Below are 19,278 nucleotides of genomic sequence, written 5' to 3'. Positions count from 1 at the left end.
TCTTTCCCTGAGGAATTCTATTTTAGGACAACATTTGAGGATAACCAAATAACCCTAGTTAATGAGAAAAAGCTCATTTTTACAAAAGAATGGTGGTCAACAATAAATGTAAAAAGAACTAGAAAAATAACCACTTTGCAACTTCTAATGAAATAAGTGACTCAAGCAAAGATGTTAAAACACATGAGTAAAAGGCTGATGGGAAATTGGAGCTATAGGCACGATTTCACACTCCACTAGTATTTGTTACCAGTTCCCCCATAGTTACTTGCTCTTGCAAAGGGGAAAATATTACTTTCCAACATTACTTTACAGGCTGTCAACTGTACTCAATTTTCTTAGCACTACCAGACATCATGGGCTTCCTTATTTGATGCAATGTGATATACACAGGGTCACCTATCAAGGATTCTGCTCCCAAATATTTAACCTGAACCTAATCAAGCCTTCAGACCTAAGTTCCAGTTTACAAAAACTACAAGAGTTAGAGAAAGAAGACGAACGACAACCACAAGAAAAGTTAATTGTTAAAGGGGGAATCCTCTAGGATCATTACTGGCCTAGCCTCTTCAAGTCAATGTCAAGAAAAACAACTGAGGGGAAGGGAGGGAATTCTATTTTAAATTTAAAATTGAGAGAGAATTAAAAGTCCTAACACCCGACACCACAGAGATTTTTAGGGCAATGAAATTATTCTGTATGATACTATAATGGTGGATATTTGTCATTATACATTTGTTCAAACCCACAGAATCTTCAACACCAAGAGTGAGCCTTAATACAAACTATGGACTTTGGTGCTAATGATGTGCCAATGTAGTGTTATTGATTGTACCAGAAGTACCATTCTGTTGCACCAGGTTGATGGTTGGGGAGGCTGTACATGTTGAGGGCAGGGTGGGTATGAGAAATCTCTGTACCTTCTGCTCATTTTTGCTGTGAACATGAAACTGCTCTAAAAAATAGTCTATTTTTTAAAAAGTTCAAATAACCAAATCCAATGCATAGCTTTTGACTGGATCTGGGTTTTTTTGTTTGTTTTTGTTTTTACTTTATTTTATTCAGGTATAGTTGATTTACAATGTTGTGTTAATTCCTTCTGTACAGCAAAGTGATTCAGTTTTATATATATATATATATATATATATATATACACACACACACACATACATACATATATAATTCTTTTTCATATTCTTTTCCATTATGGTTTACCACAGGATATTGAATATAGTTCCCTATGATAAAAAACTGTTTTAAAAAGCATTTATGGGAACAATTGAGAAAATGTGACTATGAAGTATGCACCAGATGATATGAAGAAATATTTATTAATTTTGTTACGTGTGATGACATATATTGTGGCTATATAGAAAAATATCCTAATATTTTAGAGGAGCGTATTTAAATATTTATAGGTGAAATACCCTGATGCTTGTAATTTACTTTACATATTTCAGAAAAAAGGAAACATGGCAAAGTATTTAAAATGTTAAGTGAAACTTAAAGCGTTAAATCTGGGTAGTGGATATATGGATGTTCCCTGTACTAGTCTCTAGTTTTCTGTGTAAGAATTTTACCTTGACTAGTAGTAAAGAGAAATGAAAGAGAATAACTGTATCAATGTTATTCAACGTGAGGCCCACCTAAAGTATCTCATCCCTCACTTGCAGAAACACTGGATTAGATTATTCCAAGTGCCCAGTGCTCTTCCTTTCCTACCCAATTCAATCTCCAGAGAAAAACGTAATCCTGTCACTAGCCTGCTCTCAATTTTTCCAGGTGCTTCATCATCCATCTAAATAATGGGGAAAAATGTAAACTCCACAGCACAGCAAAGTTTTTTCAAGATCTGCTCAAAGACCCCTTGAGCCACCTTATACATAATTCACTCATTTAAAACTCACAACAATCTTACAAGTAGGGACACTTACTATTCTCACTTTTCAGATAAGTAAACAGGCAGAGACAATGTGACTTGGCTTCCTAATTCTGATTCTGACTCCAGAGGCCACATGTCACTCGCAATAACATCCTGGTCCTGGCACATGGCAGGTGCTCGATAAATGCTTGTTAGGTGACTAGTGTGCAAGAGCTTAGTTCTCCTTTTTCATCTGATCCCGAAAAGAGGTGTACACCCTGATCATGTCTAAGAGCCACGGCAAGTCAGAGACGTCTGTTACTGTCACTCCCGGGCGTCCGGCTCGGTACTGTTCACCCCCCGTTTCTTGACGACTTGAGTGGGGTCACTTCTCCAAGGGCTGCAAAACCTTTTCTTACTTCATTTCTTTTTTGGGGTTAGACTGGGGAACAAGGAGGTGTCAAAGGCCACTGGTTCCCTGCCAGGACGGGAGCTGAAGGGAAGGACGGCCCTACTGAGTTGAGTCCTTAACTCACCCTGCGCAGCCCCCACGACTAGGGACGGGAGACCCAGGCCCTCACCCCGGCGTCGGGGACCTCAGCCTGCATCTCCAGCGGGGTCCCTCCGGGGAGAGGAGGGGGTGGACACGGGGCCGCCCCGGGCCCGCTTACCTCGTCCCGGCACTGCTTCTGGCACATCTGGCAATACCAGCGCAACTTCTGAAGCCCCTTGGACTTGATCCTGTTGGCGATGGCCTTAGGGGTAAGAAAATCTGATTTCCCCATCGCGCCCTCCGCAGCAACAACTTTCCGCAGCACAGCGCCTGGTTGACCGGAAGCGGAACAGGGCTGGCGGGGGTGGGCAGGACAAATACCCTCGTCTAGTCTGAAGGAGGTGGGGCTTCGGAAGCCTAGGCACCACCCCCCCCCCAACGCTCGCGAGGCTTCGTTCCATCCTGCGTGAAGAAGCGAGACTGAATGAGACAACGGGGTAGGCGGGGCGTATGGGGCAGCTTCCGCGCAGGCGCGGTGAGGCCTGTCTGACCGACCTTCAGCAGGGCCGGAATCACCATGTTTTCTCCGGCGGGCTTAGCAGGGCTGTCGGCCTGGGCCGTGCAGCCGCAATGGTATGGCAGCTCGCGGTGGGAACGGGAGGGTTACGGCGGATGGAGGGGCTCAGGCAGGGGGCAGAGGAAGCGGGTGGAGGCGAGTGGGACGGACCCGGGGTCGCAGGGCCAGCCAGGCCCGGGTCCCGCAGAGGCCCCGGAGCCCGGGCTGCAGGAAGCGCTCGGAACCGGGAAGGGCGCGCCACGTCTTCGGAGGCGGGCTGGGGCGGGGTGAGGGCCACGAGGAGTGCTCATCTGGGACCTCGAGAGAGGGGCCTTGGGCCCAGTTAATTTCAGGGCAGTCTTGGATCCCCTCAGCTACTAAGTAAATGTTTAGGGAGCCTTTGCTGCGCGCCAGGTGGCGAGCCTCTGGGAGGCCTTACCCGGGCCCTCAAAGTGGGGCAGGGGAGGGCCCCAGGGAAGGTCCAGCGGAAGGTTAAGGTGTGCTTTTTGTCCTTGACGCCTTTTGAAACTCTCCGGTGCAGAGCGCAGTAACGCACAACGCGAACTAAGCAGCGACCTTGCAGCAGGCGCTTTGCTGGGCCCAAGTGAATAAAATAACTGCCCTCGTGGGTTGCAGAGGGGACCTTAAATATCTGTTGGCGAGGAAGGGGAAGAGACCTTGCGTTATCTCGAAACCGTTGTGCTGAATCAGTAACCCTGCAAGGTCATGATATCGTCCCAATGCCCCGAGGAGGAGGAGATAGATGGACTTCTATGCGTCATCTGTTCACTGCCATGCAAGTTTTAGGGATTTTAAACATTGGTTTCCCCCCACCCCCCAGAAAAAGCATCTTAGAAGGCCTAGGAATAGGCAGACAAACGTTGGTTTGTATGGTACCCTGTAATAGGATGAGATGTGATGAAGCTAGACAGAGTCTGGAAGAATTTCAGATACAGTGCTAAAGGGTTAGCTATAGACTGTAGCACTTCCCCGGTTTTACAGTAAAGGAGAATTCTAAGGAGCCACCCCACTAAACTAGATTTTTGTACCTAATTTATGAGAAGGGACTATAAAGCCTTAATTAAAATAGGTATGTGTTCATTAAGCAAAAAATTTATAACAATAAAAGGTTTTCAGCTTAATGAAGTAATTAAATCTGATGTGAAAAACCTACATACAAATGTTAGTGGATTTGCCTTGGAATTCAGAGTTTCTTTCTCCTAATATTGAAAGAGTATTCATGGGAAGTAAGAACCTTAGTTGGATTCTCACTGGTATAGGTTGTCCCATTTCTTAATCACTCAGCGCACATTTGTTGGGTGCTTGCCCTGCGCCAAGTTGGCACTGTGGAAAGTGCTAAAACGTGGTGAACAAATCGACATGATCCTGGTGAGCTTTGTGGGATAGTTCCTCACATGCAGTGGTGCTCTGCAAACATCACCTCTCTTTCCTTCCTTCCTTCCCATCTTGCTGTGCATTAATGTTATCTGTAAATATTTTTAGAACTTTAAGTTATCCAAGTTGATCTTTAAAAATGGACAGTTTCTGAAATGAGGACAAAATACGTTACATAAAATTGTAAAAATAGGGCTTCCCTGGTGGCGCAGTGGTTGAGAGTCCGCCTGCCGATGCAGGGGACACGGGTTCGTGCCCCGGTCCGGGAAGATCCCACGTGCCGCGGAGTGGCTAGGCCCGTGAGCCATGGCCGCTGAGCCTGCATGTCCGGAGCCTGTGCTCCGCAAGGGGAGAGGCCACAACAGTGAGAGGCCCGCGAACGAGAAAGAAAAAAAAAATTGTAAAAATAACTTTTAAAAAACCTGTAAGATCTTTTGAAGATCTTTTAGTAAAGAAGCATTTAAGCGCTTGCTGGGTCTGAGACAACTACTGCGTGGGGTGGGGCTTAAACTGGAACCTCAGTCAGCAAATAAATGTCGAAGTCCTGACCTTACTCCCTTTGGAGTGTTAGTTTTAAATTGTTAGGTTATGAATATTCATCAAACGTCAGTTTCCACTTTGCAAGGCATACTCTGTCCTCTTCCTTTTCATACATTCCATCACTCTAGGTGCCTGCTGTCTTTCCTGCCTCTTCTGCCTTTTCCCTTCCACCCCCTATAATTGCCTTTTAAATTCAGAAACTAAAGCCATCTTAATGTTTCACATGCCACAGAATTAATTTGGAAGGGAAATACATTATACTTTTGTCTTTGCAGAACCAGAAAGAGGCATTTCCTCGGTTGTGTTTTGGTTATTGAACGCTTTTTAAAATGCAGTTTGTTGTTATAGTTTTGGTTTCAAGGAGGTTAGCATACCAACATTAACTAAACATTAGGCTTAATTAAACTTATAGTGAAGTTTTAATTGTTCAGGGTGTCAGTAAAATACCATAAATTTTTGGAAATTAAACTTTTTTTAAAGTAGTATTTAAGAAAATGGAAATAAGAAATTTGGGGGTGAAAGAGTGATTTTTCTATCTCAAATCAGAGGGAAATACATTTCTATTTGCTAGTGTTCCACATTGTCTAAAATGGAACTATTTTATAATAGGAAACCAGTAGGCCGTACGTTGAACTATGGACACTGAAAAGGCAGAAAGATGGCATTTCAGGGGAGAGAAGAGAGGCCATCATCTGAGGCTGACATAGCAGATATTTACTTTTAAACGTGAGGCAGCAGCCTGTAGTGTACCCGTTGGAGTGGTGCCAAACTGCCCGGCTTTGAATCCTGACCCCCACTCACCTGGCAGTGTGGCCTTGGGCAAGTTACTCAGTGTCTCTGTACCTTTTCCTCATCTGTTAAATGGGGGTAATGCTAGTACCCCATTCATTGGATTAGTGTGAGGATTAAGGGAATCAGTATTTGTAAAGAACCAAGGACAGTGGGAAAAATGCTTGTGAAGATCCAGATGTATCAGTTGAAAAATGAAAACGAATTTATACATACACGTTCTACATAAAATGTAATGTGAGAAGATTAGAAGCCTAACAAGACTGAATTGTGTGTCATGGTTGGTGATAGAGTTCTGGGGAGTCGCTTGGTGGAGAGGCCAGGGTCGGACTTTCACCCAGGCATTCAGTGTTAGAATTAGACATACTTCATAATTTTCTTTTCCTCAGGAATTAGTGGATGCTGCTTCTTCCTTAATTTTTATATTATTCAGCGTTATACACTCCTTAAAATTCATTCAAGCTGTCTGTAATTTCTTTGAATGATACATAGTTCACCCACGAACCTGCTGTGTGATCATAGTGGATCATGGTAGTCCGCCATCTATCTGTGCGATTTGCCCTCTGCTGTATTTGACGTGTTTCTAGTTTCTCAGATAATCTCCCGAGAATTTTTTAGGACATGATGCAATTTTCCAGAACACAAAACTGACACAGAACTTCCTTTATCTTCTCATTTGCAAAAGCTGTATATTCAGTAGAGCAGTCTGTCGCTAGAGGGAGTTCAGATCAGCTCGTGGTTATTTTGCACTCAAATTGTACTTAAAAAATAACTTTGTAATACAGATAGACGTGTTTAGAATTAAATGAATTCTAAACATGAGAGTGCTTCAAAATTGGGGAAATTAGGATGTGTGCACAGCAGAAAGAATCACAAAAGATCCTGTATCTTCCTGCATACCTCTCATTTGGGATACGTGTGGAGACCCGAACATTCTGTATTCATTCAGGTATGGCATGCAGTTCAGATTTTGTCCATATGATATGCTCTGACTAGAAACCTGTGTCAGTTAAATGGAGTGCATGCCTAAGACCATACTGTCCCAGTGTCACTCTTTATAGTCTCTAAATTTAGAATGTCTGGGCAAAAAAGTTATTCCAAAAAAAGAAAATCATCCCCAAAATATTACTTTTCAAGTGCCATGATGAAAAAATGTTCATGGGATGGTCATTATGTCGATAAGTCCATCCTCTGAAACTAGCAGAGCTTGTCAATGTTTGACAGCTTTTATCTTTGCCTTTGGGGGATCCGCTCTTAAAACCAAACCTGATGTTTTCCAGGTAGTCTCCTTCCTCTTATTTTCTTTATTTTTCTTTCTCCATGGCTGAGTAATACCAGTAGTAAGATACATAAGTCAAGAGATGTTTAAAAAATAACTGTTCTGGTTATGAACTTTCAGACTTACTTTTGTGCACATAAACACATAGAATCACAAAAATGGCATCATATCTTATAGCCTGCATTTTTAAGTTATTATAAACTTTTTTTAGTCTGTTTTTTAGTACAGTTTTAGATTTGTAGAAAAATTGAGTAGCACAGAGAGTTGCATATACCCACACCCCACTCTGGACATTTTCCCCAGTCATCAACATCGTGCATTAGTGTGGAGTGTATACTACAATTAATGAACGCGTGTTGATGCATTATTAACTAAGGTGCATAGTTTCATTAAGGACACTCATTTTGTTGTATACTTCTGTGGGTTTTGACAAATGCATGGTGACATGTGTCTTCCATTACAATATCATGCAGAATAGTTTCACTGCCCTAAAAATCTCTCCCTAAAATCCTGGCAACCACTGATATTTTTATTGTTGCTATAGTTTTGTCAGTTCTGGAATGTCTTATAATTGGAATCATACAGTATGTAGCCTTTTCAGATTGGTTTCTTTCACTTAGCGATATGCAGTTAAGGTTCCTCCATGTCTTTTTGTGGCTTGATGGCTCATTTATTTTTATTGCTTAATACTCTCCAACTGTATGGATGCACCTGTCTGTTTATCCATTCATTCATGTATTGAAGGACATCTTGATTCCTTCCAGTTTTTGGAAGTCATGAATAAAGCTGCTATAGGAATGTGAATGCAGGTTGTCATGTAGTTAAAAGTTTTCAGCTCAATTGGGTAGGTATCTAGGGGTATGATTGCTGAATCATATGTTTAAACTATGTTCAGATTTGTAAGAAGCTGCCAAACCATCTTCCAAAGTAGCCATACCATTTTGTATAACCACTGGTGATCAGTGAGAGTTCCTGTTACCCCACATTCTTGCCGTCATTGGTACTGTCAGTTTTTTTTAAATTTTTGGCCATTCTTTGGGATTTTCTATGTAGTTGATCATGTCATCTATGAACAAAGACAGCTTTATTTCTTCCCTCCCAACCTGTATACGTGTTGTATCCCTTTTTGTCTTATTGCATTAATTAGGACTTCAGTACAATGTTGAGTAGGGGTGGTGAGACTGGGCATCCTTGTCTTGTTCCCAGTCTTAGGGGGAAAGCTCCTAGTTTCTAACCATTAAACCTTAGGGGGTTTTTTTTGTGGATGTTCTTTATCAGGTTGAGGAAGTTTTCCTCTATTCCTAATTTGCTGAGAGGTTTTTAATCATGAATCGGCATTTGATTTTGTCAGATCCTTTTTCTGCATCTATTGATGATATCGTTTTTCTTCTTTAGTGTGTTGATGTGGTAGATTATGTATTTGAATTTCGAATGATGAACCAGCCTCACATACCTGGAATAAATCCCACTTGGTCGTAGTGTATAATTGTTTTTAATACATGGTTAGATTGCATTTGCTAATATTTTGTTGAGGATTTTTGCATCTATGTTCATGAGAGATATTGTTCTCTAAATTTCATTTCTTATATAATGTCTTTATCTGATTTTAGTATTAGGGTTATGCTGGCCTTATAGAATTAGGACATATTCCCCCTGCTTCTCGTTCTAATTCTCTTTCTTTTTCTTTTTTTTTTAATTTTATTTTTTTTTGGCACCAACTACCATGTCTACTAATAGTTACAAATCTGTCTCAAATCTCAATACCTCATGTTTTCCAGACCTGGTTAACATTTCCACTTGGTCACATGGTTTTTTAAACTACATCACATTCAAACTTCATTATCTCCAGGGAGATCTCCCCCACCCAGTTTTTCTCTCTTGGTTAAATGACAACACTGTTCATTTAGATCATTAAATTAGAAACCTTTGGGTCAGCTTGCTCTCACATCTGGTCTCCTGTTGCTTTGCCACCCTCTCAGTCCAGGTGCTTGCCTTCTCTTTTCTGGAAGCCCCTTGTTTGGCCTCCATGTCATCAACATTTGGTATCATTTTGTGCTTTTCACTGCCATCCGAGATACCTTACTGAAAAACTAAACTGATTTGTGGGCTTAGAAACATTCATCATTTTTCCAGTACCTATAAAATAATATTTAAACTTATTAACCCAAGCTATGTCTCCAGCTTCAAAACTACATCCAGTTCCTAGGAATGCCCTCCATAGGCCCTCCTTTATGCACAAATTTATCGATTCTTCATTTCTCCCAAGGAGCTTTCCAGGCCAACACAGGTACTTTATGGACTTAAGAGCTACAAGATAATGTATATTCAATAACGTGTCTTCACCAGTAAGAGGAGGATCCTTTCGTAATTTATCTTCCACCAACATTACTTTTAAGTCATATCATTTTGACTTTAATGCATCAGCACTTTAAAAGACTGTAGAAAATATTTAATGTAAATTTCATGTAAATCTAAATTTGCATAAATCTTATTTATGAGATAATAGTATGCTTCTTGTGGTCAGAGACCATGTCCTGGAGCAGAGTAGCTGCTCAGTAAAGAGCTTACTGAATTCAGTTGAAAAAGTTAATTGGTTTAAATAAACTGTACTTTGACACATGTGGTCATGTTAGAATGTGTAGTTGACCCTAAGGGTTATTTAAAAAGGTTTCTGTGAACTGAGGAAGTCAGGAACAATATAGCCAAAGACATAGGGATGGGAATAGAGCATGTGTGAATGCCATTGTGACTTCAGTGGAAGTTTTGTATTCGATCAAATAGAATGAGATCTTTTTTTTTGTTTTTTTTGTTTTTTTGCGGTACGCAGGCCTGTCACTGTTGTGGCCTCTCCCGTCGCAGAGCACAAGCTCCAGACGCGCAGGCTCAGCGGCCATGGCTCACGGGCCCAGCCGCTCCACGGCATGTGGGATCCTCCCGGACCGGGGCATGAACCCGTGTCCCCTGCATCGGCAGGTGGACTCTCAACCATTGCGCCACCAGGGAAGCCCTAGAGTGAGATCTTTGATGATATAGGGTTTGGTATCAGTATTGAGGAATTTATGTATACACACACACACACAAACACACACATACATTCAGAGTCTTATAGATCATTTCTTTATGGGATACTCTTTAAATCAGTTTATCAACTTTGAAAGTTTTTCTTTGAGCTATTTTTCAAAAAACTAAAATGTTTTTTACCACCTCTATTCTCAGGATCCAAGTTCGAAATATGGCAACCTTGAAAGATAGTAAGTACTTTATCACAATATGTGAATTAAGAAAAACTAAATTTTGACAAATAAAAATGTGCTGCTTTAGCCCATTTACATATTTGGTCAAAATGGACACAGTGAATCTATGTCATCTCTGTGCGGCATTGAACTTGTTTTGGAAAAGACCCATGTGAGGTGACACATGGTTGTTGATTCTGTTGTCTGTAGAATGATAATGATATAACTAGAAAAAACTACTGTGTGTGTGTGTGTGTAAAATGTTATGGAATATGTGGCAAAAGACCATTTTCAGTACCATTTAGTGTTTTAAATACATAATTTATTGATATTATTATGTTGCCGTTTTGCTTGTCCTCTCCAGGTAGCACAAGGTCTGAGTTATTGGTACTCTAACAGTAAGCCTAGTTGAGCAGCTGCTATTAATTGAAGGTCTAACTGCTAATTATTCTACCTTGAAGTTTAGGAAAATATTTCGATAAATTCACAAATGAAATGGTAACTCCTTTATCTTAACACAGCACTTCTGTTTTTCAGTTACCAGGCGACTAAAATCAATCAAAAACATCCAGAAAATTACCAAGTCTATGAAAATGGTAGCAGCAGCAAAATATGCCCGAGCTGAGAGGGAGCTGAAACCAGCCCGAGTGTATGGAATAGGATCCTTGGGTAAGAGGAGAGTGCAGTCACAAATTACGAAGTACCGTTTAACCTAGAGATGACTGCTCAGAACTCATCTGTCCTGAGAACTTCCAGGCCCCCATCTATCACAGCAGCCCTGTGCAGGTGGGGACCGTCAGAGCTCCCGCTTTGCAGATAGGAAAAACTGAAGCCCAGTGCAGTCATAACTATACCTCTGTGACTTGACATCTGAGCCTCTCTATTTGTTAACCACTGTATGTGATCATGTTCACTTTTAAGATATTCTGAAAATTTTCCTAGATTATTAAATACACCATCAAAAGAACTTGGAAGTTTAGTGCATTAGACTCAAATGCTTGATTTCTTCCTGTTACACTGTGATGTGATCTTTCAGGACTGCAGGGTGGGGAGGGGGTGCCCTGCAGTGGGAGGTGACTGGGTAGTCATGGATATGACTCTAAGTACATGAGCGGAATGTTTAAACATCAGCTGTAAAGAGGGAGAAATTTGCTTATTTCCAAATTGAAGAAAAGATGTATCTGTATCATCTGTGTGTTAATACCTCTATGTATTACATATAAATTACCTTGTGCAGTAGTTTTCTTGTGCTCTTCATATTTTTTAAGCATGCATTTATAGCATGCTTTTTTTAATCAGTGTTGTTTTTTTTTGGCTGCATTGGGTCTTCGTTGCTGCGCGCGGGCTTCTAATTGCGGTGGCTTCTCTTGTTGGGAAGCACAGGCTCTAAGCACGCAGGCTCCGGTAGTTGCGGCACACGGACTCAGTAGTTGTGGCTTGCGGGCTCTAGAGTGCAGGCTCAGTAGTGAGGCACACGAGCTTAGTTGCTCTGTGGCATGTGGGATCTTCCTGGACCAGGGCTCAAATCTGTGTCCCCCTGCATTTGCAGGCAGATTCTTAACCACTGCGCTACCAGGGAAGTCCAATCAGTTTTTTAATATATAAATTTATTATTTTATTTATGTTTATTTTTGGCTGCGTCAGGTTTTTGTTGCGGCACGTGGGCTTTCTCTAGTTGCAGCGAGCAGGAGCTACTCTTTGTTGCAGTGCACAGGCTTCTCATTGCAGTGGCTTCTCTTGTGGAGCACGGGCTCTAGGCGCGCGGGCTACAGTAGTTGTGGCTCACAGGCTCTGGAGCGCAAGCTCAGTAATTGTGGCACACAGGCTTAGTTGCTCTGCAGCATGTGGGATCTTCCCAAACCAGGGCTCAAACCCATGTCCACTGCACTGACAGGCAGATTCTTAACCACTGAGCCACCAGGGAAGCCCTAGCATGCTTTTTTTTAAGCATGCTCTAAAGAAACTTCTGTATGAGAAAACGATAGGGCACTAGGCTTCAGTGGAAATGCCTCCTTGCTTTAAAAATGCCATATTTAGGGAATTTCCTGGCGGTCCAGTGGTTAGGACTTGGCACTCTTATTGCCAGGGTTCAGGTTAGATCCCTGGTTGGGGAACTAAGATCCTGAAGGTTGTGTGGTGCAGCCAAAAGAAAACCCAGCCATGTTCAGCTTTTCCTAGGAGGCATAATGGAGACTTGCTAGGTTAGGGTTAGCAATCATTAACAGCCCCAGCCGTTTGCTCTCCTGAGCCCTGTTCTCTAACCAGCATAACACTGAGCACCTAGTTAGCGGCCCAGTAGAGGTTGATAAATTGCTCTAGCCTATTTCTATGAAAAGGTGAAAGTCATTCACTGTTCACCTTTCATGCTGAAATGAAAAAGTGTAATAAATTTGTTTCCCCTCAAAACTCTATAACCACAAAACTATCGAATAAGGAAATTGACTCAGATATCTAATTATAATATTTGTGGTGTAATATTAAAAATTCAAGTCAAGGCTGCCATTCAGCTTCTAAGTCCTTCAAACTAAAAAAATACTAACTGCTAGATATTAAATGGCTAATCATTTAAAGTATTTAAGAACTTTAAATAGACAGTTTATGCTGTACAATATAAAACATAAAAAGAGACTGAAAAGGAATATTTTCTCCACTTCCCCAAACTTTGGAGTTGAGTATTTACCTCTGCTTTTTATGGAGGGTCCTCAGATATTGAAATTTGAGAATCACTGCTCTATACTGAAAAAGGCAATAGCAGGAATTTTGTTGAAGTGGGTAATGTGGCAGCCGTGAAGATGCACTTTGTAACTAGAGTGAGCACAGCTGCTGAATCGTCCTGTGTTTCTGCAGCTAAGCCATGCTTCCCACGGGCTGCTCCTGGCCAGCACCTGAGCACAGATGTGATACTCAGGTAGGCGTGTTCTTGGGAGACTTGGGGCTCCCTGGCAGCCTCGCTGAACTTTCCCTCAACTGTACAGCGGTCCAGGAAGCTGCCACCACACCTTTCATCCCACTGGTCATACTGGCATCCTGGTGTGATGGCTATTCTGACCTCCTTCCTATTTTCTCTCACAGGCATTTCCCCAGTAAAATCCATGTATATTTTATCCTATTTAAACTCCTGTTGCCTTCTGCTTCTTGGAAGACCAACAAAGTGAGGTTGTTAGTAATACCAAAAATAGGGACTTCCCTGCTGGTCCAGTGGTTAGGACTCCACGCTTCCACTGCAGGGGACACGGGTTTGATCCCTGTTCCCGCAAGCCACGCAGCCCAGCAAAAATAAATAAATAAAAAATAAAATGGCATCCATCATTTTAATGTCAGCAGTTTTCATAAAAGCTTGCTATGTAGATTATATGAGCATTTCAGTAAATATTTGTTTTCTGCTTTTTTGGTTGTACACTGAAGATCTGTGTTCTTCAGAAATTTGGCAAGTCTAGAGAAGTTGGTACTTCTATAAGTCTGGCCTTTTTACAAGTTCTTTAATTGTGCTAGCGATTTCTTTTAGTCAGTACTTAAGATAATTTGGCCCTTAGGAACCTTTGTCTTAATAGAGATTTAAACCTTTATGCTTTTCAGCCTGATCGTAAATGAAATACGTGCACAGACACTTGATTATATTGAGGCCTCATTTTGTAAAGTAGGGATTGTTGCTGTATTTAGTGTAATTACACATACTTTTTTTTTTAGCTCTATATGAAAAGGCTGATATTAAGGTGCCTGAAGACAAGAAGAAACATCTCCTTATCGGTGTGTCCTCAGACCGAGGGCTTTGTGGTGCTATTCATTCCTCGATTGCTAAACACTTAAAGAGTGAGGTGGCCAATCTCACAGCAGCTGGGAAAGAAGTTAAGATTGTTGGAGTTGGTGATAAAATCAGGAGCATACTTCACAGGTAATTTAAGTATATATTGTTTATGTTTAAAAGGCTGCAAGAATGAATAAAGGGAAGTTTCTTTGATAGTTTATTTAAGCAAGGTGTCTTTTTTTGGTTACCATTTTATATACAGAGGTTTGGTTTTGTTTTGAATTTTTTTCCAGAATATAGTACAATGGATAGATTTCCCCTGTTTTCTATTTATCTTTTGTTTTTCCTTCTTCCAGACCATAAATGGAATACAGTAGGAATATCAGAAGCTATGGGTCTTTGTTTTGGGGGACGTTTTTCAGTTTTTTTTTAATGAGGACCCTAAGGAGCTCTCATAGCTGGGAAATGCCAGAAATGAATGACAGCTGATTAGGGCTGGAAGGAGAGAAGTAAAGGCAGAGAGAAATGCAAGACAAGAAGGGCCTGGTGTTAGTCCTTAGTTCTTGGCAGGTGCTGAAGGAAAGGGACAATCACGATAATGTAGGGGCACCTTAATTCAGTCAACACCCCCCACCCCCCTCAAAAAAGCTTGATCCATAGTGAGAGTGTTTTTTCCTTGTTCTCTGTTCTTTCAGCAGAAGTATTCTGTTAAACTATTTTATGTGACCTCTTCATTTTCTTGTAGGACTCATTCTAACCAGTTTCTGGTGACATTCAAAGAAGTGGGGAGAAGGCCCCCTACCTTTGGGGATGCGTCAGTCATTGCCCTTGAACTGTTAAATTCTGGATATGAGTTTGATGAAGGGTCTATCGTCTTTAACCGATTCAGGCAAGAAAAATGTTGAAATCTAAGCTTTTTTATGTTTATGTTCAGATTTTTCAATTAAGTAAATGTCTACTTAGCAGTTTAAAATTATACTTTTGGAATTTACATTTGCTTTTGCCGTTTCTAGGTCTGTCATCTCCTACAAGACAGAAGAAAAGCCCATCTTTTCCCTTGGTACCATTGCAAGTGCTGGTAAGGAGGTTTTGTATGACAAGTATTTTTCCTATAGAAAGGAGAGATTTGTACATTTAGGAAAACAGTGATTGTCAGGGTGGCTTTTTTTCAGCAGTAACAAAAATGACGTTGGGCTGTTAATCACCATCTATTAGTGGCTTCCATGAAATCATAAACATTTATTGTTTGACAACTCTTACTGCATTCTTTCATTAATTTAATAAATAAATAAATATCCATTGAAGGCCATCATTAGATATGATTTCTGTCATTGGAGGTTGAAGAACTTAGCTAGAATGATCTGTTGGCTTTGCAATCTGTGTGTGGGAGCCCTCCCTAACCACAAAACAGACGCTCTAGAATAGAGATTTGAACACTATTCACAACTAATATACGTTGAACAGCTCAGTTCTCTTGTTTTGCTGTTTAAACAAAGTGATCATTGCTCAGTGATGCATCCTGGAAATAATACTCAGGAACTGATTTTATTTTCCCTTTCTGTATATTAGATTTCTCCTGTTCTAGGTGTATAACTTGTACTTTTTTTTTTTTAAATAAATGTATTTATTTATTTTTTGGCTGCGTTGGGTCTTCATTGCTGCGAGTGGGCTTTCTCTAGTTGAGGCAGGCAGCAGCTACACTTCGTTGCAGTGCGCAGGCTTCTCATTGCGGTGGCTTCTCTTGCTGCGGAGCATGGGCTCTAGGCGCACGGGTTTCAGTAGTTGCAGCGCATGGGCTCAGTAGCTGTGGCTCATGGGCTCTAGAGCGCAGGCTCAGTAGTTGTGGCGCACGGGCTTAGTTGCTCCGCGGCATGTGGGATCTTCCCGGACCAGGGCTCAAATCCATGTCCCCTGCCTTGGCAGGTGGATTCTTAACCACTGCGCCACCAGGGAAGTCCCTACCACGTTTACATTTTACCGTCTTAGAAATTGGGATGCTTCTACCAGTCAATGGCATGTCATTTTTAATTGGCTATGTTATTTTCTTTCTTCATGGTACATAAAATAGGAGTTATAATCCACCGCATCTTAAATTTGATGAAATCCAGTACTGTCTCAGCACTTTACACTAATGAGTAAATTCTCAAGTCTGCTGCTATGTTTCCACTGCCTCATTACTAAAATGCACAGCAGCCTCTTAACTCTTCCTCTCTTCCACATTCTCAGAAAAGCTTTCCCTCCCTTATTTTCCTGAAACTTTCAGATTTCCCCAGTAATCAAATGGCTGAAATGGGATTTTTATATTACACTATACGAGTCTCGGTTCTTTCCTTAATTTCTTTATTGAAAAACGCAGTCACTGACTGTTGAGTGGCTTCGTGCCCAGCACGCTGCTAGATACCGTCCAAAGGATTTGTATTCGTGAAATGTGGTGCTGTTACTTTAAATGTGGACTTCTTAAGTTTTATGAAGTTAAGCATTTGAAGTAGAATATCAAATGCTTTGTTTACACATCATTTTGCTGAAAACCTATTATCTATAGTATGGAAATAGATGAAGATTTTAGAACTGAGTCCTTTAACCAATCTTACATTGACTTCTCTGTAATTATAAAGAGTTTTTCTACTAGGAAGCTGTCTTGATTAAAACAGTCTTGTGCTGTATCGCTTCAGAGAAATCCATGGCTTGTTTTAACAGAGAGCATGAGTATCTATGATGATATTGATGCTGACGTGCTGCAGAATTACCAAGAATACAGCCTGGCCAACATCATCTACTACTCCCTGAAGGAATCCACCACGAGTGAGCAGAGTGCCAGGATGACGGCCATGGACAATGCCAGCAAGAATGCTTGTAAGCGCTGAGCATGTTCCTGAGAGAATTCCCTTGTGGAAAGCAGCATGAAGACCCTCAAGTCAAAAGGCATTAGCGATTCTGGAAGTGGACCAGGAAGCAGGAGAGCTGGGGTCTAGTCCTGGGCTCTGCCACCGATTCTGTGAGGATAGAAAAATTATATTCTCTGCCTTAAAGGTAGTAATATCTTACTTGGTACGCAGTAAGTGTGCAGGTACTTTGAAAAGGTATCTCGTGGAAGAAACAAAACGACCTTCATAAAATTTTTTGAGTGGCCAGTTTGGGTACCCAAAAGGAAACAGAATCTTATTTTTGAATTAAGCAACACACGTCTATAAATGAGTTAGTGAAAAAGGTATTCTTTTCTAGTTTTAGATCTTGTTGTCTTTTGTTCTGTTTGTAGCTGAGATGATTGACAAATTGACTTTGACGTTCAATCGCACCCGCCAAGCTGTCATCACCAAGGAGCTGATTGAAATCATCTCTGGTGCTGCGGCTCTGTAAGTAACCGTGCGTCACCCTCAGACTCCGTGTCTCATCTGTGCCTGCTAGTTTAGCCTTTGCATGTTTAAGTTTTCTGTTTTGTTTTGTCTGTTAAAGATGAAATGATCCATTGTTTATCTTGTTTCCTTAATCGTAGAACATAAAGTTTGATGAAAATGAGATCTCTGGTGTATTTTGATTGTTTCAGCTGAAATATTCAGGCTTAGCTTCTTCTTTTTAGAAATTAGTATATTGCTAGCTTTCACTTTCTTCAAGTTTTAGGAATAAGGATGTGAATAATTCAGTATCATTTATAAAATCTGTCTTTGAAACTTAAAATGTTATAAATCAGGCTTTCTGAGTTACAGGACTGGTTTGGGGTTTGGTTTTATATAAATCTGCAGATCATTGAATGGTGGTAGGGTCCAGAAATTTTTAAATTAAGTTTTCTGTATCAGTACTGTCTTATAAGGAGTTCTTAAAATACCGCTTTCCTCAAGAAAATGTCTTGGTTGTCTAGCTAGATATGTTAATGTTTGTGAAACCACAGTTACGATAATGGGAATTCTGTTTTAAAAATTATTAAATTGAACACCCATTATATGCCTCATACAGTGCTAGGCACAGTGTTAAAGGATGTGATCCTTTCTTCCAAGGCATTTACGTGCTAATAGGATAAGGAAAAAATGCAGATAATTATGCTGAAAGATAAAATGTGTCGTAGGTTTTCTTTGACTCATTCTCTCTCACCTCCTGCTAATTGGTCACCAAGTTCTGTAAATTTACCTTCTAAACATCCCTTGACCCTTTCCCCTTTATGCCCTCTTCACGCAGATCCTTGTCATTTCTTTCCCAAATTAAAAAATGTATTTTTTGAGTGGCACATGTTTTTTTCCCTGAAATGCCATCCTTCCCCTGCACCCTTGATTGTACATCTGACTCTGTTTATCCTTCCTAACGGAGCTGGGCTAATCCTTTCTTCCAGAAATTCCCCCTTCCTGGTTTGAGTGGGGCAGCCTCCTGTGCTTCCCTTCATCATAGCACTTACACTGTTTTACTAGGAATTGCCCTTTTGTTTGTCTGTCCTCCTGCGGCTTGGGACAGGGAGTGTCTCATTCAGTCTTATAGCCCCATCACCTGGCACATACTTCCTTAGTAAATATTTGTAGAGTGAATGAATGATGTGCCATGAATATATACATTTTTAAAAATATATTTATTTGTTTTTATTTTTGGCTGTGTTGGGTATTTGTTGCTGTGCACGGGCTTTCTCTAGTTGCGGTGAGCGGGGGCTACTCTTCGTTGCGGTGCATGGGCTTCTCAGTGTCGTGGCTTCACTTGTTGCGGAACGCGGGCTCTAGAGTGCAGGCTCAGTAGTTGTGGTGCACAGGCTTGGTTGCTCCACGGCATGTGGGATCTTCCCAGGCCAAGGATTGAACCCCTGTCCCCTGCATTGGTAGGCGGATTCTTAACCACTGTGCCATCAGGGAAGCCCGCCATAAATATATTAAGACCTGGAAGTTCAGCAGAGAGAGAAGTAACATTTTATTGGGTATGTGAAAACGTGAATCCAGGTTTAAGAATCAGGGAAAGGTTTATCACTACGATGACATTTAAGTTGGTCCTTTTGTCTCTGGAGGATAGAAATGGGCAGAATGCCAGAGACACAAATAAACTGGTTGAGACTGTTTTATAAGTGTTGGTTGGATCCAGCAGCCTTCTTTCAAGCGTGAGTTTAAGACTAATCCATCTCTCAGCCTGGTCACTACTGCTCTGTTAACATCAGAGTCCAGTGCAGTGATGAACGGCCCTGCCGTTTACCAGCTTGGTAGACGTGGTTAAGATACTCTCCCTGCAACGCAGTTGTTTTCTATGACATGGGGGCTAATACAGGGATTAAATAAGTGTATTATTCATGTCCTCCTTGCTGTACTTCCTACTGCTGGAGCCACGCCGACTTCTTGGGTGACGTGCATGCAGAGGCCTGGGGGAAAGTTTTGACTGCGCTCTGAAGGTCTGGGAGCTGTGAGATGTGGAGAGCCAGGGAAAGA

The 19,278-nt window shown here is 41.3% G+C and overlaps 2 protein-coding genes across 3 annotated transcripts in view; one reads left to right on the top strand and one right to left on the bottom strand.

Moving 5' to 3' along the window:
* The window catches only part of KIN (Kin17 DNA and RNA binding protein), a 37,564-nt gene extending 34,918 nt beyond the window's left edge, over nt 1-2,646 (bottom strand). Inside the window, exon 1 of the mRNA XM_007465807.1 lies at nt 2,533-2,646. Within this exon, the coding sequence (XP_007465869.1) occupies nt 2,533-2,646 (114 nt within the window). The remainder of the gene's footprint in view (nt 1-2,532) is intronic.
* A 260-nt stretch (nt 2,647-2,906) lies between these two features.
* The window catches only part of ATP5F1C (ATP synthase F1 subunit gamma), an 18,044-nt gene continuing 1,672 nt past the window's right edge, over nt 2,907-19,278 (top strand). The window contains exons 1-8 of one of the 2 annotated variants that reach the window (XM_007465805.1): nt 2,907-2,987; nt 10,130-10,164; nt 10,684-10,815; nt 13,834-14,038; nt 14,637-14,780; nt 14,905-14,969; nt 16,589-16,744; nt 17,148-17,244. In XM_007465805.1, coding sequence (XP_007465867.1) covers nt 2,932-2,987; nt 10,130-10,164; nt 10,684-10,815; nt 13,834-14,038; nt 14,637-14,780; nt 14,905-14,969; nt 16,589-16,744; nt 17,148-17,244 — 890 coding nt within the window. In that variant the 5' untranslated portion in view covers nt 2,907-2,931. Of the gene's footprint in view, nt 2,988-10,129; nt 10,165-10,683; nt 10,816-13,833; nt 14,039-14,636; nt 14,781-14,904; nt 14,970-16,588; nt 16,745-17,147; nt 17,249-19,278 lie in introns of those variants that run through there. The other variant, XM_007465806.1, reaches the window with a different exon arrangement.

This window comes from Lipotes vexillifer, unplaced genomic scaffold, assembly GCF_000442215.2.
Source record: "Lipotes vexillifer unplaced genomic scaffold, Lipotes_vexillifer_v1.1 scaffold7, whole genome shotgun sequence".
NCBI classification, from domain to species: domain Eukaryota; kingdom Metazoa; phylum Chordata; class Mammalia; order Artiodactyla; family Lipotidae; genus Lipotes; species Lipotes vexillifer.
This window is presented reverse-complemented; position numbering and strand designations above follow the sequence as displayed.